The sequence below is a fragment of the Ovis aries genome, chromosome 14 (assembly GCF_016772045.2).
Source record: "Ovis aries strain OAR_USU_Benz2616 breed Rambouillet chromosome 14, ARS-UI_Ramb_v3.0, whole genome shotgun sequence".
Classification (NCBI taxonomy): domain Eukaryota; kingdom Metazoa; phylum Chordata; class Mammalia; order Artiodactyla; family Bovidae; genus Ovis; species Ovis aries.
Window position 1 is genome coordinate 35,079,738 of NC_056067.1, and position 23,927 is coordinate 35,103,664.

A 23,927-nucleotide genomic window follows, 5' to 3' on the forward strand; every position below is an offset into this window, starting at 1 on the left:
CCACATAACCCTCCCGAGCGCTGTAGTTAACTCTGCAGCCACCAGTCACCGCACCCTTAACCCCAAGGCTCTTAGCGCCCCTTCCCCAGCTAGGGGTCCACCCAAGAAGGAAGGGGATCTCTGATTGGCCGGTAGTGGGCTCCTCAATCTAATTAGAGGGCCATGGACCCCACAGTCTGGTACCGGGTCTGGAGGTGATGGAGTAGAGGCGAAACTACAACTCCCAGGAGGTAGCAGGGCTACCCGACTCTCCATGATCACATGGCTTCCTTCTCCGGGAGAGGGAGTCACGCGGTAGGCCGGTTGAGAAGGCGGGGCCGTCGGGCTAGCCCGCGGCGCCAGTGGCCTATGGGCTGCCGGGTCAGACGGGCGCGCGGTAGGGGGCGGGGCCTGGCGCGCGTTACGGCGCGGGAGCGCGCCGGTGGCGGCGGCTGTTGGGGGGCGGGGAATATCGTCTAAGGCGACCGTGGCAGCTTGGGCACCGACGACTGCCAGTGGCGGCGGCTCGTGGTGCGGCTCGGCGCGCGGCCAGTTTTCGAGTTCGGAACGAAAAGCTCGGCGTCGCGGTCCCCGCCCGGAAAGTTTGGTGCGGAGCCGCGAACTCCTGGCCGGCGCGGCCCGGCATGAAGCGGCGCTAAGGAGCCGCCGCCGCCGCCGCCGCCGCAGCCGCCTGAGGAGGAGCCGCAGCACCCCGGGCCACGCCGATGACTACTGCAAACTGTGGCGCCCCCGACGAGCTCGACTTTAAACTCGTCTTTGGCGAGGACGGGGCGCCGGCGCCGCCGCCCCCGGGCTCGCGGCCTGCAGGTGGGTGCCGGGCGGGGCGGGAATGAGGAGCGTCAGCTCTTCTCGCTCGCACGAGCTCGCCCCCTCCCTGGTCCCCTGGTCGTCCCGAGTCTGGTATCGTCGTGTGGGTGTGGGTGTGGGTGTGTGTGTGTGGTGAGTAAAGAGCGGATTTAAACCACTGAGGAGGCGTGTGAGTCGCAGCGACTTGGAAGTGGCTGCGGGCTTGGCTGGAAGCGAACTAGTGGGGACCTGGACTCCGGGAGTTTGGAGGCCGAGGGTCGGGGCCGCTGCCCAAGTGGCGTCGGGTTGTCGCTGCTTTGCCAGCGTGGTGTGAAGGAAATGTCCCTGTGAAGTGTAAGCAGGCTTGGTTTTTCATCTATTCTAGGTGTTAAAAACAATCTCCATTTGAAAGATGCGCATTCTGAAAGTGCAGGAGATCTCTAAAATTCGTGCTCATGTCTATTTAAATATACTTCGCTAGGAGAGTAATGCTGCAGTGTTAAATTTCCACTTGTGCAAGTTAATGGCTCACATTTAGTTAGAAGTGTAACTATAACGGGACTTTTCTGAAAAATAGGTTTCTTTTTTTTTTCTTTGCAGCAGAGTGTTTCGGAACATTTTTAAAAGTGGGGTGCCTTGTCCATAATTCTCCTAGAAAGTTCTGGAAGTCAGTTTTTATTTTCAGAAAAAGCTCACCTCGGAAGATGTTTTGAAGGAGATCCTGTATTGAGTTTAAAGGAGATCATGAAAGGCTGGGCACCATAATGCTTGGAGGTCAGACCAATCAGGAAATAGGAACAGGATGGCTGGGGACTTGGAACTCTCCTGTGACCTGGTTTGGAATACTGTGGTTCATTAAGTTCAGTTTCCCTATTACTTATGCAAGCGAATTTCAAAAGGAAAATGGATAAAATCAATCCCCCCTTTATTTTTTCCGGGTGTTAGGTGAATTACTTAATGTTCATATGATGTTCAACAGACTGTTCTGTAGGCTTGCACTGAAAAACATATCAGAACGTATTATATAAAAATTCTCTGCGAAGTATTTGTACTGTATTATCAGTTCTCTTAGCTTTTTTTATGTTAGATGTCTCTTTCAATTCCATTGACATCGTTTGAGCACCTGTTATTCTCAGGATTGTGTTTGGTAGTGTTATGATGGGCGAAGAAAGAACTGAGAGGCCCCTCAAGGAACTTGGGAAATGGGATGGAGGCACATAACCCAAATAACTGTGCTACTAGGCTAACTGAATGGTGCAGGTTATGATAGAGGTAGAAATGGGAAAAGTGGCTTTTGTGGAGGGTTGCATTGAATTGTACTTAGATCATTGGGGTTTAACAAAAAAATACATCGTTTGAATGAGTATTTTCATTATAGAGAAGATAAACAGTTAATGATGTCAGCAAACTTTTATTGGACACAAACTTGATTGAGAACATGATATACCAAACAGATGATCCATAAGGATGTTAATCAAACATTAATAAAGGAGAATCATCATGTAGTTGGAATTGTATGTACATCTCAAACATTAAGTAACATTTACAAGCTATGAAAACAGCTTTTTAAGGAATGATTTTTGCCATAAGTCTTCTAAAAAACATTTTGATATGGGTCAAAATCAAAATGGGTCTAGAAGAAGTTAAGATTTGAAACTTGATTTATAACTGGTTTTCCCAAAGTTAAACTTGAGCAGTTTTGTGACGAAACGTCCCTTTTAAAGTAGTCTAGTAGCTATTTAAGTCTCAAAAACTGAGGGTAAAATACACATGACACAAACCGTTTTTAATTGAATGATTCAGTGGCATTTAGTGCAGTCACAGCATTGTGCAACCACATCTATCTAGTTTCAAAACATTTTCATCACCCTAAAAGGAAACCCCAAACCCATTAAGCAGTTGCTTTTCTTTCTCCCTTGCCCCCTCCCAGTCCCTGGCAGCCCAGTCTCTAATCTGGGATCTGTCTCTATGGATTTACCTATTCTGGATATTTCACATAAATGGAATCATACATATATGACCTTTAGTGTCTGGCTTCTTTGACTGAATGCAGTGTTTTTGTGGTTCATCCATGCTATAGAAGATAGCAGTATTTTGTTCCTTTTTATGACTGAATTATATTCTGTCGTATATTTACTGCGATTTCTTTATCTATTCATCCATTGATGGACATGAGTGTTTTCTACCTTTTGGCAGTTGTAAATAGTGCTGCTATGAACACCTACTAGCTAATTTTAAAATTCTTTTGAAAATAATGTGTTAAATGTTCAAAATTAAGGTTTCAAAGTTATTTGTCATATTAATTTTCATTAAAAAATATTTATTTATTAGGCTGTGCTGCATGTTAGTTGATGCATGTGGGATTCTAGCTCTTTAGCTCAGGATTTAACTCAGGCCCCTGCATGGGGAGTACAGTCTTAGTCACTGGAGCACCAGGGAAGTTCAAAATAAATTTTCATTTTATTAAGCATAATTAAGAGTGTGTAGTTTGAAGGACTAAGTGGATTAACTAACATGCTTTTAGGATGATAATATGCAGTAAAGGTGGGCCATGAGAGTAAAATTGCTTACTAGAATTCAGATCAGTATTGGGTCATATCAGTGAGTTTGCTTGTGTCTGAGTTCTCTTCCTCAGTGAAGTGGAACATTGCACGAGGGCAGGGATAATATAGATATCTTGTTTATAGATGCCTAGCACAGTGCCTTTAACATAGTAGGCACCCAATATTTGTTCAGTTAATGAAAAAGTACCACTTAAGTTTTGAGTCAGTTGTTTTTTCTTTTTTTTGTCATAAGGGAAGTTTATGAGACTTGTCTTAGTTCTTTGACTTTTATTGGTCAATACCATAAGACAGTCATTTTGAGTTCCAGCTTTTCCTTCTCTAAAGGCTTGAGAGTACTTGTGTCATATCTAAATTTCCATACAGATTTTAAAAAATATTTGGAGTTGGAGAGTATAGTGGATGAAGACTGAGGACAAGGCAAGAAGCTGAATTTAGTGAATATCCTAAGCAAGCTTATAAAATACAAATTAGATGATTTGACACTTGAGAAAGTCAATACATTGTGACTGACTTAAGTTTATTACTTACCAAGGTATTTTGAGATTTTTTTCCATTAAAGAAAATTTAAGATTCTAGAGTCTTTAGCTTTTTTTTTTTAATATGAGGACAGTGTTAACTTTGACATTTTTTCCAGTTAAAAGTGAATCAAAATGCTATGTTTACATTTCCTTTACTTAATACCTAGTTTGAAAATGAAGATACACCTCATGAGTAAATAGAGAATTTTAAATTGGTGTTTAATGTATTTCGCTAATATTATTTGCCACCATGAAGGGTAGCTTCTGGTGCTATATTTTAGTGTATTGATATATATTAGTTAGATGTTGTAATAATGTTTCAGATTTAAAGTTTCATTCTTAGGATTTGTTCATTACTAAACTTTGACTTTCTAGTCCCGGAGGAGAGTCACTGGGAGGAGGGTGTGCTGTAGGTGTGTTGTATTCTATCTGTTGTTCGTTTTTAAAAGGAGAGAAATAGATGGAATAGGTATTTTTACTAGAAATTTACTTTATGATAAGTGTAGTCTTGTCAGATACCACTTTAATATGCAGCTTTTTCACACATAAAGTTGAGGGGAAATTTTTTTTAAATAAAAATTAAACAGTGAATTTGAGGAACTTTTTCTAGATCATTGTCCTAATCTTTAATCTGTAGTGTTTGACTTTGTTTAGTGCTTGGACATCTGATTCATGTATTCTTTATAATTTACTGTCTTTTAGATAATTTCATTTTCTCACTTTCTTGTTTTTATTAAAATTTGTACTCTAGTTTTGTTTCTCTTGTTTTAAATGAGATAATGTATTTAAAGGTCTTAGCACAGTCCTTGGCCCAGTGATACTCAGTAAGTGGTGGTAATTTTTTTTCAAAATGGTAAGATTTTTAAAAAACACCTGAAAATTGATGATTGATTATTTTATTTCCTCCCATTTCCTAGACCTTTTTTTTCTATAGTAAACTAAGATATTGAGAGAGAGAATAAGGGCAGATGAGAGATCTAGTCTTTTAAACCTTACTAAATGTGTTGGAATATTTGTCTTAAATATTTTTATTTTTTCCTTTTAATTCTATTCCAGTTTTCAGTGTTACCTCCTTTCTCATATCTTTCTAAATATACGCACTGAAGGTCACTTGCTTTTAATTACATTTTTCTACTTACTTGAATTAGGTTGTTACTAACTCAGAATGGTGTGGATGGTTGCTTTACTAACCATACTAAGTATAATTGGATATTTAAATCAGTATGAAAAAGGGAAGTTGCATGTATGGTTTCCTGTAGAAATTAATGGTGTGTTTATATAGCACATTAGATACTATAAGGGAAGATTTGATTACTGCTGAACCTTACTTTCATACCATCGGTCAGCTTTTTCCTTAGACTTGAATGCAGTGAGAATATATATTTGGTGATTGAGTCAATGATAAATGTTTCACCATTTCACTTGGAAAAATAATATTCTGTTTCCTTGACATTTTTCCTGATAGTCGTAGACAATACTCCTGAGGGTATTAGCAGAATTTTATGATGGAGATTAGTGACTAACTGTGTTTTAGTGAGTATGAGGGAAAATTAAGGAAAACATTTTAGTTGTTTTGTTAAAACTTTATCATTGTAAGAGCATTGCTATATCTGTGCTTTCTTAGATTTTCCCATTTGCTAATTATTTTTGTTGTTGTTTATAGTTGCTCAGTTCAGTTGCTCAGTTGTATCCGACTCTTTGTGACCCCATGGACTGCAGCACGCCAGGCCTCCCTGTCCATCACCAACTCCTGGAGTTTACCCAAACTCGTGTCCATTGAGTCGGTGATGCCATCCAACCATCTCATCCTCTGTTGTCTGCTTCTCCTCCTGCGTTCAATCTTTCCCAGCATCAGGATCTTTTCCAATGAGTCAGCTCTTCGCATCAGATGGCCAAAGTATTGGAGTTTCAGCTTCAAATCAGTCCTTCCAATAAACACTCAGGACTGATCTCCTTTAGGATGGACTGGTTAGATCACCTTGCAGCCCAAGGGACTCTGAAAAGTCTTTAGTTGCTCAGTTGTGTCCAACTCTTTTACTACCCCATGGACTATAACCTGTCAGGTTCCTCTGTCAGTGGGATTTGCCAGTACAGAAAGGTTATTTTGGCATATATTCTAAACTATTACCAGAGATAATACTATAGTAATTTTATTAGATGATATAAAAATTAAAACTTGGGTATTATGCATATTGCCAAGACACTGCGGGGAGGGTCTAGTAAGGCCTGAAACTTAAGTATTTAAGGGCATTTGAAATATTAAGATAAGTTGTAGAATTAACTTATTATTATGACTTGCCTTTGGTAGCAACCAGTGAACTTTGCCTAAAATTATTGTATATATATTTACTGAATTATATCCCAGACTTTGCTTTTGAGTCTTGCTCTGTGTTTATTTTTTTCAGTGAAGTGTGATCATGAAGACATTCTTGGTAAGAAAATGTGGATGGAGTTCATTGTTCTTTAGAAAAAATGATAAATATTAATATATAAAATGGAAACATTTTAAGAGAAGATAATGAGTTGTGTTATTGATTGTGAAGTTTAATGTATCTTTTACTTTCCTTCTTAGTATGTGATTCAGTATGGTGATGTTTTATATTAAATAAGAGGTAGGATTGAGGAAGCCAGAATACATTGAAGTCAATTGCATTACTCCTAAGAGATAGGAAACCTGAGTTGGTTGAGCCTCATTTGATAGAAAGCAGTGGTTTGACTGCTCACAGCAGTAACATAAATAAGGAAGGTGTTGTCTAAAGCTGTTCTGGTGGGTCAGGGGAGTAGACATAGCAGACTTGGCAGTAAGCCTGGCTTCTAAAACAAAATCCAAGTCATCAAATTTGCCCAGGCATGCTGTATGAGGTTCAAGTAACAGTGGAATTTAAGAGGAGTGAATTTGTGCAGGGAGGCTTAGGAGAGTCACAAGCAGTAGCAAGCTTTTTTAACAGCCATAATTTTAGCTCATACATAGCATGAGTCTGCATAAATTTCAATATTTCTGGTAATGTTTATAAATTATATAGCATGAGTCTCGCCTGTTTGCATGAATTCAGTGGATTTAAAAAGACAGGAACAATTGGATCTGTAAGATTTGAGCAGAATATTCTATGAATCGTCTATGAATTGATAGCTGAACTTTAGTTGTTGGGACAGTTCTAATTAGCACATTGATAATCCTGTGTGTAAGGGAAATGCATCTTTATGAGAACCTAAAAATCTCAGGTACACTGGAAAAGTCACTTGACAGTTTCATTTTCTTACAAAATGTACAGTTTCTGTTTATCTTATGTTTCAGAAGTGGGTGAGATTTTTACTGTTTTAAAATCTATTTTCAGTGTCTTAAAATTTTTATATTTCTTAATTTTGTATTAAATTCGTATCACCTTTGCTGTTTAATTAGAAAATAGGTAGGATTATGTGAGCTTAGAAATTATAACTTTTTAAAATAATGTTGATTTATGTCACACATAAAAATATTTCTAAAAACATTTTTTCCATCATTGGCCAGAACACTTTTATTGGACAGTTTGTGAGTCATACTTAAATGCAAATATTTTTCAATATTAGTTTAAAAATATTTTTAAATTAAATAGCATTCAGGAAAAATATGACATTCAGAAATTGTTGAAGCTAGATGATGGATATATGGGAATTCATTGTAATATTCTGTATTTTTATGTATGTTTTAAAATTTCCATAATAGAAAGTTTTAAAATGACAAACTCTTCAAGGCTCTCTCTTAGGATAAGAAAAATATTCACTTAAAAAGTAGCATTGTGAAGTTGATAGAATTTGCTGTGGCATGTACTTTTTTTGAAAACTGCTTTAGCAAAAGCTAGTTGTGGTATGTCTGATTTCCAAAACCCATTTCTCTCTTTGGGTAGAATTAGCAGTGGGATGTTGGTGGTGTACATAAATAGGAAGGAAACTGATCTTGTGATGTGCGTTTGAGTAGGTATTTTTTAGTTTTTCTAAGTTTTTCTAAAATATTTTCTAAGTAACTACATGAGATCAGAAAAATTCACTTACTGTTTAATGATTTAATGGCTTGAAATTATTAAAAAAATTTTTCATGTTTGAAAAGTTTTAATGTTTGACCATGTTGCTTATATCCATCAGTGTAATATTTATTAAGTATTGTTAATCTCTTAAAGTTTTAAATTTATCATGAAATGAAACTAGAGAACTTGATCTTAATTTTAAGACTAGATTTTAAATCTTAGTGGGTATCCCTTTTCCAGGGGATCTTCCCAACCCAGGGATTGAACCCAGGTCTCCCACATTGCAGGCGATTCTTTACCATCTGAGCCACAAGGGAAGCCCTATACGTAATTAGTGGAGATTAATTCACAAAAATAATGCACATATAAATTCTTTTGATTGTGTACCTTTCAGAGCAAAGAAGATTTGAAATTTATATCTTATGTTTTGCCATTTATGAATCATACTGAATTCTAAAGGAATATAAGTTTTAACCTTGTCCTTTATATAAGGAAAGTCTTTGGGGAAAATATAGAAAGTTGTATCTAAATGTTACTTTTTAGGGACTTCCCTGGTAATCCAGTGGTTAACAATCCACCTGCCAATGCAGGGGACAGGAAGATTCCACATGCCACTGGGCAACTAAGCCTATGCACGACAACTACGGAAGCCCATGCGTGCTCTGCACACCATAGTGAAGACCCAGCGTAACCTAAATAAATAAATTATTTTTAAAAAGTTACTTTTTAATTTTTTATTGTTGTATAAGCATTTTAAGGAAACTTGATATTTTCCTCTGCCAGCAACATTTCCTTATAGTTTTCACTTCCTTTCAGTAAAGGTTCAGTGAAGGATGATGTTCAGAAATTGTTGAAGTTACATGATAAAGGTATGGGGACTAATTACTGTATTCATTACTTTATGTTTGAAATTTTCTATAATAGAGAGTTTCAAAACCTTTAGGCCATGATGCAGAGTAAGAAATTTTGTTTTGAGCCAGCAAACAGATACATGTTTAAACAGAGAAAACTGAGATAGAAGTGTTAATTAAGTAGCATTTACCTTTATTCTGGCATTACTTTCATATTTTCTTTTTCATTATTTTTTTTTGTTTTTCATTATTTTAAAACATTGTTGGTCATGTCTCACTAATAGATAACTACCTTCAGTTTGAAAACCTGAGCTCTAAAAGATGGTTTCATATTTCTGATTATATTAAAACTGGTAGGTCATTGACAAGTTGTTATTATTCAAGCCGTATTTCCTGTGTCTGTAGTTCTTTAATACAATACAAAAAATATTTTTTATTGTGGTTGTCATGGTTGTCAAGGGGGGAGAGGAGGGAGAAGGATGGACTGGGGATTTGGGGTTGGTAGATGCAAACTATTATATTTAGAATGGATAAACTACAAGGCCGTACTATATAACTATATTCAGTCTCCTCGGAACAATCATAATGGAAAAGAACATTTAAAAAAGAATGTATATGTATGTAACACTGAGTCATTTTGGTGTAAGATTGGCACAGCATTGTAAATCAGCTCTACTGATTTACATTATTTTTTCGTTGAATTAGCATATTGCTGCCTTTTTATTTTATTGCTGTATTTTATACAGCATATTGCTGTGTTTTTACTGCTGAATTTTGCCACTTCTTGAAAATGAGTTATGTCTCCCCCTTTCTCTTCGCTCTTTGTTCTAACTCAAGTCTTGGTCAGCTTCTGTTTGGATTTATGTAGTTTTCTCTTCATATTTTATTCCCTAATTCAATTTTAAAAGTCACAGCTTTATCTTTATCTTTGATTCCTGCTCCCTTCTGTCTATAACTTGCCTCTAAACTGGTTTTCCTCACTGTGCTTTTACCTTTTTTATATCCCTTACTCTATACATTAATATAACATTTTCTTTATTAATATTTATTTTAAAAATTATATCATCTCGTTTCAGGACCAGTATGAAATCTTTCTACCCATTTATCCGAACTGCCTCTGCCAGCCACATATTGTTTCATAGTCTCTTTCATGAGACAGTTTAGAAACATTATTTTGAGGTAGTATTGAACTAGGTCTGGGTTCTAAATTCATATCCATTGCTAGTTGAGTGACACTGCCAAAAAGCACAGAATAATTTCAGGCTCATTTTATTCTTTCATTTTATAAGAGAGAAAATGTAGGTTCAAGTTGGCTTGCCCAGGGTCATTTAACTAGTTAGTTACAAAACAGAGGCCCGGGATCTCTGGCTCCTAGTTTTTGTTTTTCGTTAGTAAATTGCTTAATTTCTACTTGAAAATCCTGAACTTTTTTTGCCTAGCCTGTAATTTTCATCAGTTTTGTAACTTCTGTTTTTGTGTGTGTGGTGTTAAGTAAATACTTAACCCAACATTATTGAGTACTATTATATGCAAATTATTTATATATATATATATATATATATATTATTTCTAAGTCTTATGATAACCTGAAGAGGTAGGTACTGTTTCCATTTTGCCCGAGGAAGCATAAACGAAGGTAGATTTGATCAGCTAGAAAATAGAAGGGTTGGGATTTGAATCCTGGTTTTCTGACTTTGGCTCTTTCTGGTATTCCTCTTGTCTCTCTACTCCCAGAAAGAGTTCAAGTACAGAAATAGTTTTTCCTTTGGTAAAACCAAGACTCATGATGAGCACATGGAATCAAACATACCTGAGGCAGTTACCCGTGTTCCTATGACTAGACTTTCTGCTTTGGGCTCAGAGTGGCCGCTTGAGGAATGCCTCTTACTCCTGCCTGCTCTAGACATTTTTAAATGGTAGCTGTAGTACAGCCAGACCAATAAAGGGTACCATGCAGCTAACCATGCTCGGCCAAAATTTGGCTCTTTTGGATTTCTTTGGTTCCTTATGGATCTGGAGGTCGAGAAGTCATACTTTCTAGGTTTTAAGTAGTGAGGATTTCGTCTTTCTCTTTGGTAACTCTCTCCCAAGTTGTCCTAATTAGGGGTCTGGCTTGTGGCCTTTGCAGGCCAATTATGCGCTTCTTAAAATTTAAAGCACTTTTAGATTTGCCATGAAAATTATCCTAAACCTAAATAAGGCAAAAGTTCAAAATTTTAAAAATGCTAAATTACTAGTTAAGATAGTTTTTTTTTTTTTTTTAAATTTAAACATTTTGCTTTCAAATGCTTCAGCAGATACATAAGTACTACTTATTTCTTTGGTTCAATTTAGAACTGAAGTAAAACTGCTCTACCTTCTATAGCCGCTAGTGCTGACACACATTTTTTTCCTTGATATTTTGATCAGTATGCCATCTGCCACTTGTTCTTATCTCCCAAGATCAGCACTGCCTTTGGGCTTCTCTTTGTCTACTACCTATTTCTTTTTACATACAACTCTTATGACTCTAACCAGAACTCTCCTTTCAGAGCAAAAGCGAGAAGGTTCTTTTGTTATGTTACCTGGTACATGTTGACTGATCATTGTTTTGAAACTTGCTTTGACTTTTTATCATCTGATGACTGTTTAAAGGAAATAGTAGTGCTTTTTATTTTCTAGTTTAAACATATGCAAAATAGGTATGTTTGGGGTTGGCATTTGGTGAGGGCAGGGGAAGAGACACAAACACTGACTTCACTCGTTTCTTTTTAAGCATGAGGACTGATTTTTCCAGAAGCCTAAAGCAAATATAACCTCTCATTTCATTGACCAAAATTGGGTTACATTCCCTTTCCTAAATTAGTAACTAGTAAAGACAAATGGAATTATTCTTAGCCAACCAGGCCCATCCCTTGGTCTGAGGAGGTGATTGGCTTTCCCTGAGGTACAAGGCTGCACAGAAGAGAAAACCTGTTAGGAGGAAACGGATGCTGGGGGCAGGAGGTTTGAGATCCTCCAAAATAATTATCTGTTTTTTCTATCCACAGTATGCTAGCAGTTGAGGAACTTTAAAATGTAGATGTGACTTTTCCTTTGCAATTACTTTTACTGGCACTTGAGTTTCTTGCTTTGTCAAAGTTCTTCGGGTAGACAGGGGAGCCTATATAAGTTCAGGGAAAGAGGATGAAGTATGGTTAGTAGGTTTCTAGTGGGCTTGGTAGATGGCGTATATGAGGCACCAAATCATGTTCCTTGTATGGTTCAAATGGAATCAGATGGTCTTGCAGACATACAGAAACATAAGGAAAGAACCTTCTAGTTAAACCAATCCCAGTGTAAAAATTTTTTTATTTATTTTTAAATTGAAGGATAATTGCCTTACAAAATTTTGTTGTTTTCTGTCAAACATCAGCATGAATCAGCTATAGATGTATGTATGTCCCCTCCCTCTTGAGCCTCCCTTCCCATCCCACCCCTTTAGGTTGATACAGAGCCCCTGTTTGAGTTCCTTGAGACGTACAGCAAATTCCCATTGGCTCTCTATTTTATATATGATAAGTGTAAATTTTCATGTTACTCTCTCCATACATCTCACCCTCTCCTCTCCTCATGTCTATAAGTCTGTTCTGTCTGTCTGTTTCTCCATTGCTGCCTTGCAAATAAATTCATCAGAACTGTCTTTCTAAACCAATCCCAATTTTTAAAAATAGACATAGCAAAGCATTTTTTACATGCTTTATATGTTGCAGGATCTTAGTTCCTTGACCAGGGATTGAACCTTGGTCCTGGCAGTGAAAGTGCGGAGTTCTAACCACTGGAGCCCAAGGGAATTCTTTGTAAATGCTTTTTAAAGTATTTTATTTCACCCTTTATCTTTAAAGCTAGTCTAAAAATAACTAACACTTGTTAAAAGATAAAACAGAAGGATATGCATGGGGAAGAGAAAGTAGAAACCAGACAGGGACGTTGTATAAGAGCTCCGAGTAACTGAGTGGGAAGGGACCTCTAGATCGTTAGCTGAGTGAATATACTAAAATGTTCAGTCTTTTAATATAGCTTACTGTGTCAACATTATTACATATGAGTATGATTCAGTTAATTGGAGTGGATGTATACTAAATACAGTAGTAATACAGGTATAGAGAAGGCCCTCTGAGAGCATAGATGACAGTTTAACTTGGAGAGGTCACAGAAGTTATATTTGAGCTGAATCCATTAGGATTATTTGCCTAGATAGGGTAGGAAATACATTTCAGGCCCACTTTCAAAAGCACAAGTTAGTGTAGTCCTTTTCTTGTTGGAAGACAAGGCTGTAGTATCCAGATGTGACTGGAAAAGGAGAGCCTGTTGTGCTGTATTAAGGAGTTGGATTTTAGACTGAAGACAGGGAACTGTCAAAGAATTCCAAGCTGGACAAGAATGTCAGATTTATGACTTAGATCTCTCTGCTACACTGCGGATAATGGACTGAGTAAGGCAGGAATGGAGGCAAAAGCAGTGTTGTGTCTGAGAAATGATAATGGGCAGAGGTGTAGAGATGGCAAGTTGGGAATGATGCTGAGATAGATTTAGGGGAAAGCAATCAAAAGGACCTGGTATCAGCTGAGTAAAGAGAGGAAAGAGACTAGGATTATTTCTTTTTTTCTAATTTGGGTCAGTTGTAATAGGAGAAGCAGATTTGGAAGCAGGAAGGGGGAAAGTGATTTATTTTAATAAAATGTAACAGGCACTGTGAAAAGTCTTATCAAAGAGTGGAAAAATATGGAGAAGAGACTAGACAAAGTGAAAAGGGGGTTTGGGCTTTTGGTGGGGTTTACGTTGTGGGAAGGTGACTAGGAAATGTATTATAAATAAAGGTTGTTTTTGTAAGATTTGTTATGCAGTTAAGAGTAGTTCTCTTCCTAGTATGGGAGAGGGGAACACCTTTACAAAGGGAAATTTATGCCCAGCTTTTGGGCAGAAATGGAGAGAGAGGATAGAGAGGTTTTCCTGTTTGCTGTTTTTCAGTTGACTTCAGCTCAAATAATCCTTATGCCATAGTAGCATATTTTGGAATAGCATATTCTGATCTCCTTCAATAATAAACTATTTATTTGAATTGTGCTCACATGTGTATCTATGAAAATTTCATCACATTAAAGATGGTGAACATATCCATCACTTCCGGAAATTTCCTTGTATGCTTTGTCATCATTCCCACACACTCACCTTTCCCCTTTTCCCAGACAGCCACTGAAATCACTATAGAAAACATATAAATGGAATCATGAAGTATATAGTTTCGGTCTTTTTTGTTGTTGTTCTAGTTTCTTTCATTTGGCATTGTTACTTTGAGATTCATACATGTTAGTGAGTATATCAATAGGTCATTCATTCTTACTGAAGAATAGTTTCCATTGTATGCATATCCCACAATTTGTTTATCCATTCACCTCTTGATGGACTTCTGGATTGTTTTGGCTTACAAATAAAACTGTTATGAACGTTATGTGTAAGTCTTTGTGTGGGCACTTACTTCCTTTACCCTTAAATCTGTGGTTGGTCATATCGTAGGTATAAGTTTAACTTTTTGAGAAACTGATAAACTGTTTTCCAAAGTGGATGTATCATTTCACATACCTTACTAGCAGTGGAAATGTACATTTCTACATTTTCACCAATGTTTGAATTGTAGTTTTAGTTCTAATAGGTGCATAGTAATATTTCCTTGTCGTTTTATATTTCCCTAATGACTAATGCTGTTGAACATCTTTTTATGTGCTTTTTCGCCATCTGTATGTCTTTTTTGGTGAAGTGTCATTTAAATCTTTTGCATATTTAAAAAAGCTTTTTATTTCAAAATAATTGTAGATTCACAGAGTGTTGCAAAAAATATAGAGAGGGAGTTTCTGAGTATCCTTTACTTAGTCTCTTCTAATGATAAACTTGCAAAACTATAGTTTAATATTAAGACCAGGAAAATGACATTGCTGCAATCCACCAGACTTATTCACTTGTTCCCATTTTTACGCACACTGTCTGTGTGTGTATGTGTGTATAAAATGTTATATAAATTGAGTCATACAGTGTTTAACCTTTCGAGCCATTCTGATGTATGTGTAAGGACATCTCAGTGTGGTTTTAATTGATATTCCCCTAAAGGACTACACTATTAAGCATCTTTTAAAATCATCCATGTATAATTTTTTGGTCAAAAGTCTGTTCAAGTCTTTGCATCCTTTAAATTGTTTTTTATTGTTGAGTTTTGAGAAGTATTTTTTTAAGCACAAGTCTTTATCAGATGTATGTTTTACAAGAGTTTCTCCTAATCTGTGGCTTGTCTTTTCATTAACTGTCCTTTGCAGAGGTTTTTAGTTTTGATGACGTTTGTTCCTTTATGGATTATGCTTTTGATATTATAGCTGAGAAATTGTGCCAACCTATATAACAAAAAAGAAGCAGACCTCATAGAGAAGAAACTAGTAGTTAACAGTGGATAGAGGGAAAGGAAGAGGGGCAATAGAAGGGTAGAGCATTGAGAGGTAAAAAATATTAGATAGAAAATAAGCTACAATTACATATTGTACAACATGGGGACTGTAGCCTACATTTTATAACAACTATAAATTAAGTTCAATCTTGAAATAAAATAAATTGCAAGGAAAAAAGAAATCTTTGTCTAACCTGAGTTCACAAAGATTCTCTCCAAGGTTTTCTTTTGGAAGTTTTGTAGTTGGGGTATCGAATTGAGGTCTGTGATCTATTTTGATCTATCTATTAATTTTTTGTGTGTATGGTGTGAGGTATGGACCGAAGCTCACTGTTTTTACATGTGGATGTCCAGTTCTTCCAGCCCTATTTCTTGATAAAGCTATCCTTTTCCCCACTGCATTGCCTTTGAACTTTTTGAAAACTCAATTGACCATATATGTATGAGCTTATTTTTGGACTCTGTTCTGTGTTAAGCTGTGTGTCTGTCCTTTACCATTACTATACTGTCATCTGTACCTTTATAATACTCTTGAAATCAGATAGTGTCATTTTTTCCAAATTTGTTCTTTTCCAGATTGTTTTGGCTATTCTAAATCTTCTACCTGTCCGTATAAATTTTAGAATCTGTTTGCCATCTTCTACAAAAATGCCTAGTCAAATTTCAACTAGGATTGTGTTGAATCTATAGACCAGTTTCAGGAGAACAAATATCAGTATTGAGTCTTTAAATCCAGAAATGTCTCTCTTCATTTATTTTATTAAATATCTTTATCATTTTATTATATTGCTATTATTACTTAATTTCAGCAATAGTCTGGAGTTTCTCATGTGCAAGCTTATACATCTTTTGTCTGATTTATCCTTATGTAGTTAATATTTTTTGATGCTATTGTAAGTGTTTTTATGAATATTCATATACAGAGTTTGTGTGAGACCTTTGTTTTCCTTTCTCTTGGGCATATACCTGAGAGTGGAAATGCTGGATCATAAATTAATTCTATGTTTAACCTTTTGAGGAACACCAAACTATTTTCTAAAAGAGCTGCACCATTTTATATTCCTGTTAGCAGTATATGAGAGTTCCAGTTTCTCTACATCCTTGCTAATACTTGTTATTTTTCCATTGTGTTTTCTCAATGTGCTTTTGATTTTCATTTCTCTGATTACTAATTATGTTGAGCATCTTTTCATGTGTTTACTGGCTATTTTTACATCTTCTTTGCTGAAATGTATATTCAAGTCCTAAATACATTTCCATTTTTAAATAGGGTTGTTTGTCTACTTGTTGTTGAGTCTTAAGAATTCTTTATGTATTCTGGATACTTTTTGAGATGATATCATATGCTTATAAAACAGTACATTCTTTTGCATTGTGTGCATTCCATCCTGGAATTCCCCAAACTCCTTGTTGATTTTTAAAAACTTGCATAGGTTAAAGTTTCATTCTTTGTGATGTACAGTTCTTTGGGGTTTGGCAAATGCATAGAGTTACTTATTCCTTACCTGAATACCATAAAGAACAGATGCATTATTTTAAAAATTCACCCACTCCTTTCCTTTCTGTCTGGTTTCATTCACTTTGCAAAATGCATTTAAGATTCATTCATGTCATTGTATGAAGAAATATCTAGTTCCTTTTTATCACTGTAAAGTATTCCACTGTATGGATGTATCACAGTTAGTTTATCCACTTACCTGTTGAAAGATATTTTGGTTCTTCTTGATGTTTGGCAGTTATGAATAAATCTTCTGTAAAGAGTCACATACAGGATTTTGTGTGACCGTAAATTTTTAATTCACTTGGTCTTCTCTTACAGTCATGTTTCGGTTTCATTAATTTTTCTCTATTCTCTGCTTTCATCTTCATCATTGCTTTTCAAACAGAATTTTAAGAAAGAGAAGTGGTTGATGTATCTGTTTCTTCAAGGAGATCAGTATAGGTGCAGTGAATGGATGAGACTTGAAGCCAGATGACGCTGAAGAGTGAAGAAGTGGTGACAGTGATGGTACATTACTCTTTTTAAAAACTTAGTTTCTGGAGCAAAGTCTTTCAGCTTCGGCATTACTGACATTTTGGACTAGATAATTCTTTGTTTTAAAGGGGGCTGAGGAAATTCCCTGGTGGTCCAGTGTTTGGTACTTACGCTTCCATTGTAGGAGGCCCGGGTTCGATCCCTGGTTGGGGAACTAACATCCCATGAGTTGCATGGTGCAGCCAAAATAATAAGTAGAGGTGCTGAGTTGTGTATTGTAAGTTCTTTAGTAGCATCTTTGGTCCCTGTATGCAAGTTGTAGCCCTCTAGTTGTGACAATCAAAAATGATTCTAGACATTATCAAGTGTTCCAGGAGGGCATTATGCTCATTATGAGAAGCTGTTGTTTTAGAGAAAGGAGGAGAGAGAAGACCCGAAAGAAGAACTCATATCAAGGAAGCTTTTTTTAAAAAATTACTTATTTATTATTTTTATTTAGCTGTGCTGGGTCTTCATTGCTGCTCCAGCTTTTCTCTAGTTGTGGAGAATGAGGGCTACTTTCTAGTTGCATTGCACAGGTGTCTCATTGTGGTGGCTTCTTGTGGAGCCTGGGCTCTAGGGCACACAGTTTTCAATAATTGCGGCGCATGGGCTCAGTAGTTGTGGTTTCTGGACTCTAGAGCACAGGCTTAGTAGTTGTGACTTGAGGGGTTAGTTGCTCCTCGGTATGTGGGATCCTCCTGGACCAGGGATCAAGCCTACCTCTGCTACATTAGCAGGAGGATTCTTTACCACTGAGCCATCAGGGAAGCCCTTAGGGAAGCTTTTTAAAGGAAGTGAAAGATTGAGGGAAGTAGCGAGTAAGAAAAAGAGAAGGTTGAAGTTATAAAAGAGAAGATAGCTAATGGAACTTAGGTAGGAGTTTAGATCAGAGGTGGAGAGAGTAGGTTTACATCTGAGACAAGGCACTTTTTTTATGAGGAAGGAAATGAGAAGGTGATCGTAGAATTTGTATAGATACATATTTTTTTGAGGGTGATATGGAAGATACTCGCTTTCTGCTGCCTTTGTCAAGTAGGGTCAAGATCCCTTGCTAAATGAGGTGTCACTATGGAGAAGATGACTGAAGAGATGAGAGGTTTGGGATATGGAAAATAAGGAAGGGAGCTGAGCAGAAAAAAACTGATGAAGATAAGACAGCTAGTAAGTGGTAGATTTGACTTTAAGGCAGTGTTCTCCGTTGTAGTTTTCTCCTTTAAGTCCCCCATTTAGGCTTTTTAAAAATTATTAGTTTTTGGCTCTGCTGGATCTTCATTGCTGCACTCGGGTTTTCTCTAGCTTAGGTGCGTGGGCTTCTCATTGTGATGGCTTCTTCTTGTTGCAGAGCGCCAGCTCTAGGGCATGCAGGCTTCAGTAGTTGCAGCTGTAGAGCCGTGGCTGAATAGTTGTGGTAATGGGCCTAGTTACTTCATGGTATGTGACATCCTCTCAGACCAGGGATTAAACCCGTTGCCCCCTGTGTTGGTAGGCAGACTCTTAACCACTGGACCACCAGGGAAGCCCTGTTGTCATTACTGTTCTACGTACTTCAGTTCAGTTGCCCAGTCGTGTCCGAGTCTCTGCAACCCCATGGACTGCAGTACGCCAGGCTTCCTTGTCCATCACCAGCTCCCAGTGCTTACTCAAACCCATGTCCATTGAGTCGGTGATGCCATCCGACCATCTCATCCTCTGTCGTCCCCTTCTCCTCCTGCCTTCAATCTTTCCCATCATCAGGGTCTTTTCCAGTGAGTCAGTCCTTTGCATCAGGTGGCTAAAGTATTGGAGTTTCAGCTTCAGCATCGGTCCTTCCAATGAATATTCAGGACTGATTTCCTTTAGGATGGACTGGTTGGTTCTCCTTGGTGTTCAAGGGACTCTCAGGAGTCTTCTCCAACACCACAGTTCAAAAGGATCAATTCTTTGACGCTCAGCTTTCTTTGTTTATAGTCCAGTTCTCACATCCATACGTGACTACTGGAAAAACCAAAGCTTTAAGTAGATAGACCTTTGTTGGCAAAGTAACGTCTCTGCTTTTTAATATGCTGTCTAGATTGGTCATAGCTTTCCTTTCAAGGAGCAAGCGTCTTTTAATTTCATGGCTGTAGTCACCATCTGCAGTGATTTTGGAGCCTGAAAAAATTATCTCTGTCACTGTTTCCACTGTTTCCCCATTTATTTGCCATGAAGTGAATGGGACCAGATGCCATGATCTTTGTTTTCTGATTGTTGAGTTTTAAGCCAACTTTTTCACTCTCTTCTTTCATTTTCATCAAGAGGCTCTTTAGTTCTTCTTCGCTTTCTGCAAAAAGTGTGGTGTTATCTGCATATCTGAGGTTATTGATATTTCTCTTGGCAATCCTGATTGCAGCTTATGCTTCATTCAGTCAGCGTTTCTCATGATTTCCTCTGCATATAAGTTAAATAAGCAGGGTGACAATATACAGCTTTGACGTACTCCTTTCCCAATTTGGAACCAGTCCATTGTTCCATGTCCAGTTCTAACTGTTGCTTCTTGACCTGCATACAGATTTCTCAAGAGGCAGGTCAGGTGGCCTGGTATTCCCATCTCTTTCAGAATTTTCCACAGTTTGTTGTGATCCACACAGTCAAAGGCTTTGGCATAGTCAATAAAGCAGAAGTAGATGTTTTTCTGGAACTCTCTTGCTTTTTCCATGATCCAGCGGATGTTGACAATTTGATCTCTGGTTCCTTTGCCTTTTCTAAAACCAGTTTGAACATCTGGAAGTTCACGGTTCAAGTACTGTTCTGTGTACTTAAACTAATTCATTCCTAAGGTCTCCTCCAAGTACCTGAATCTCTTCTCAACACTTTCAGACACATTAGTTGGTCTATCAATTTTATTTTCTTGGAAATTTCTCTCTTAGAGCCTTCTAAATTTCTCAAACCTGGACTGGTTGTACAGCTTAGGCAGTTCTACGTCTGTCATTCTGAGATCTCTCTTCTCCATCATCTTAAGGAGTCCCTTTGCCTTTTGTTGCATCACCTGCTTCTTGCATGTTTCTTGGCTATATATCATATATCCTCCTTTTGCTTGGTTACTTCACACTCATTTTGGTGCAGTATTTACTCCAGGAGCATATGAGAGGTAATGGGAAGTAAATATTCAAGAGCTTACATATGGGTTGGCCAGAAAGTTTGTTTGGGTTTTTCTGTACGATGCTATGGAACTTTTTGGCCAAACCCAATGTTTTTAAATGTCTATATTTTCTCCTCACACCTCATTATTCTTGGTTTGAGATATCTAGATTAGATATAATTTTTTCTCAAGTTTTTGAAGGTGTAGCTCTCCATTTTTCTTCTAGCTTCCAGAGTTGCTTTTGAGAAGTCTGATGACATTCTCATTTCTGTGTTCTTCATGTGTAACCTGTTTCTCACCTTCCATTTTTAGAGTTTTTCCTCTTAGTTCCTTGTATTCTGAAATTTAATGATGATGTGGATCAGTTAGGATCTGTTTTTCACCCATTGTGCTGGACTCTTCAGTGATCTTTATTCCTCTTCATTTTTCTGTTCTCTTCTTCTGGAACTTAAAAAAGTTTTAGCTGGAACTCCTGGACCAGTTCTGATATTCTCTCCCATTTCCTATTTGTCTTTTTGCTGAACTCTTTGGGTGAATTTCTTCAACTTGATCTTCCAGTTTTTCTTTGAGCCTTTTATTTGTTACTTTTAATTTCTAGGGGCTCTTTCTTTTATCTTTTTAAGCAAGCATATGTTCTTGTTTTGGGGTTGCAATATCTTCTTTTTTCTCTGAGGTTGTTGATGCGTTTTGTTGTTGAGATTTCCATCTTACTGCATAGTCTTTCCCCCCCATATTTATTTTCTTCTCTACTTGCCTCTGTCTTTAATGTTGAAGCTTTTCTTGGATCTTTGATGATCTTTGGCTATTTGTTTGTTATTATTATTTTTTAATGGAACACCAAAGTCTTAATGGCAGTTCCATGATCACAAGTGGCACTTGCTAACTGCAGGCCTCATTATAGGATTTTTGCTAGGTCTCCTGTGCTGTCAGTGTGTTGCCTGCAGAGTATAAGTCCATTGTACTATGACAAGGGAGGAAAAAGTCCTGGGCATTTCAATATACACGTTTTTAGAGAGACTTTTTAGTTTATCACTCTGTTTTCGGTATGGTAACTGGCTCTCAGTTATCTTGTTTTACTTCTTCAGAAAATCTCTAGGCTTCTGCCTAGAGGGATAGTTGTCCAGTAGTGCAGAGTTAGGAGGTATGTGAAACTGGGGAGGTGATTAGTGACTCATGAAATAAGTAAACTTTGTGTCAATCTTGTTTTCAACTTTGCCTTCATGTCTACTTCCAAATGTACCTGGTAGTGTATTGCCTGAATGTTTGGATTTCTTTATTGGAAATAAGTTTTCTTTTCACTGTTGGCTTAAGATTTAGCTTTTTCAGGTGCTAAATCAGTTACCATGTGTCTTGCATTCCAGATGCTAAAAGTTTTGTTGCCATGGTTTCATGTCCTGTTTTGTTGTTGTTTCTCTTGTGAGTTTACACCCTTTAAAAAAATCCTTTTACTATCCTTTAACGGAGTTTCAGTAAGGAATGGGTGAACTTGTGTTTTCAGTTCTCTGTGAAAGTTCTTTCGATTGTTTTTGTTTTTTTATTGAGGTAATTTTATATAACACACAGTTAAACATTTTGAAGATTACTGTCAAGTGGTGTTTGGTGTATTCACAGTGTTGTGCAACTATCAGTTCTCTAGTTTCAAAACTTTTTCATCACCTCTTGAAAACACCCCATACCATTAAGTAATCACTCCCCATTTCCTCTCCTCCCCCAGCCTCGGTAACCTGTAATCCTCTTTTGCATGTTCTGAAACTGTCATATAAAAGGCATCATACAATTTGTGACCTTTTTAGTCTGGCTTTTTTTCCTTGCTATAATGTTTCTCAGGTTCATGCAGGTTGCGGCATCTGTTAATATTTTGCCTCTTTTAATGGTTGAATAGTATTCCATTGTATGTATACACCATAATTTGCTGCCCTATTCATTTGCTGATCCAGTTAGTTGTTGTTGCTTCTTGACCCACATACAAGTTTCTCAGGAGACCAGTAAGGTGACCTGGTATTCCCATCTCCTTAAGAATTTTCCACAGTTTGTTGTGATCCGCACTGTCAAAGGCTTTACTGTAGTCAATGAAGCAGAAGTAGATATTTTTCTGGAATTCCCTTGGTTTCTCCATGATCCAATGAATGTTGGCAGTTTTTTTCATGACACTGGGAAAGATTGAAGGCAAGAGGAGAAAGGGGTGGCAGATGATGAGATGGTTAGCCTCATCTACTAAGTGGACATGAATTTGAGCAAACTCTGGGAGATAGTGGAGGACAGAGGAGCCTGGTGTGCTGCAGTCCATAGGGGTCGAGAAGAGTCAGACACAACTTAGCGACTGTTATGACTAATGTTGCTATAAATATTTGTGTATAAGCTTCTTTCAAGACATATGTTTGCATTCTCTAGGGTATATACCTAGAGATAGAATTGTTGGATCCTGTGGTAATTTTATGTTTACCTTTTTGAAGCAATCTGAATGTCAGATTGTTTTCCATAGTCTCTGCACCATTATACTTGGCCACCATTAATGTATAATGATTCCTATTTTTCCGCATCCTCACCAATACAACACTTATTATTTTCTAGGGTTTTTTTGTTTGTCTTTTCTTTTAAAATTAAAACCATTCTAGTGGGTCTGAAGTGGTATCGTGGTTTTTATTTGCATTTCTTACTGACCAGTGATGTTGAACATCTTTTCACATGCTTGTTGACAATTTATGTATCTTATTTGGAGAAATGTCTGGTCAGGTCCTTTGCCCATTTAAAAAATTAACGGTTGTCTTTTGGTTGTTGAGTTGTAAAGAGTTATTTATATCTTCTGGATACTAAACCCTTATTAGAGATATGATTTGCAGATATTTTCTTCCATACTCTGGATTTTCTTCACTTTATTGATAGTATCTTTTGAAGAACAGAAGTTTCTAATTTTTATGAAATCCATTTCACCTAGTTTTTCTTTTGTTCTTCATGCTTTTAGTGTAAAATCTAAGAATCCATGCCAAATCTGAGGTCATGAAAGTATGCACCTGTGTTTTCTTCTAAGAGTTTAATGGGTTTAGCTGTTATAGTTAGGTCATTGATCCATTTTGAGTTAATTTTTGTGTATGATGTGAGGTGGGGTTCAACGTCATTCTTTTGTATGTGATTATTTAGTTGTCCCAGCACCATCTGTTGAAGGGCTGTTCTTTCCCCGTTGAATTGTCTTAGGATCCTTGTCAAAAATTAATTGGCCAGAATGTCTTCTGGTGGTTCAGTGGTTAAGAAGCTGCCTCCCAGTGCAGGGGACACAGGTTCAATCCCTGGTCTGGGAGGATTCGATAAGCTGTGGGACAACTAAACCCTCATGCCCCAACTGTGGAAGCCCGCTCACCCTAGAGGCCGTGTTCTGCAACAAGAGGAGCTGCTGCAGTGAGAAGCCTGCACATTGCAGTTAGAGAGTAGCCCCCACTTGCCACAACTGGAGAAAGCTCACATGCAGCAGTGAAGACCCAGGACAGCCAAAAATAAAGAAATAAAGTTTTAAAAATTCATTTGGTCAGATTGTCAGCATTGCTAATTATTAGAGAAATGCAAATCAAAATTATAGTGAGATATCACTTCACACCAGTTAGAATGGCCATCATCAAAAAGTCTACAGATAACAAATACTGAAAATGG

General features: G+C 37.4%; 1 protein-coding gene across 8 annotated transcripts in view; it reads left to right on the forward strand.

Moving 5' to 3' along the window:
• The first annotated feature begins 399 nt into the window (after positions 1-399).
• NFATC3 (nuclear factor of activated T cells 3) overlaps positions 400-23,927 on the forward strand; it is a 93,218-nt gene continuing 69,690 nt past the window's right edge. For 5 of the 8 annotated variants that reach the window (XM_060398407.1, XM_060398409.1, XM_060398408.1 and 2 more), the window contains exons 1-2: positions 400-807; positions 6,274-6,300. In XM_060398407.1, coding sequence (XP_060254390.1) covers positions 705-807; positions 6,274-6,300 — 130 coding nt within the window. In that variant the 5' untranslated portion in view covers positions 400-704. Of the gene's footprint in view, positions 1,141-6,273; positions 6,301-23,927 lie in introns of all 8 variants that reach the window. The other 3 variants (XM_004015085.6, XM_060398410.1, XM_060398413.1) reach the window with 2 other exon arrangements.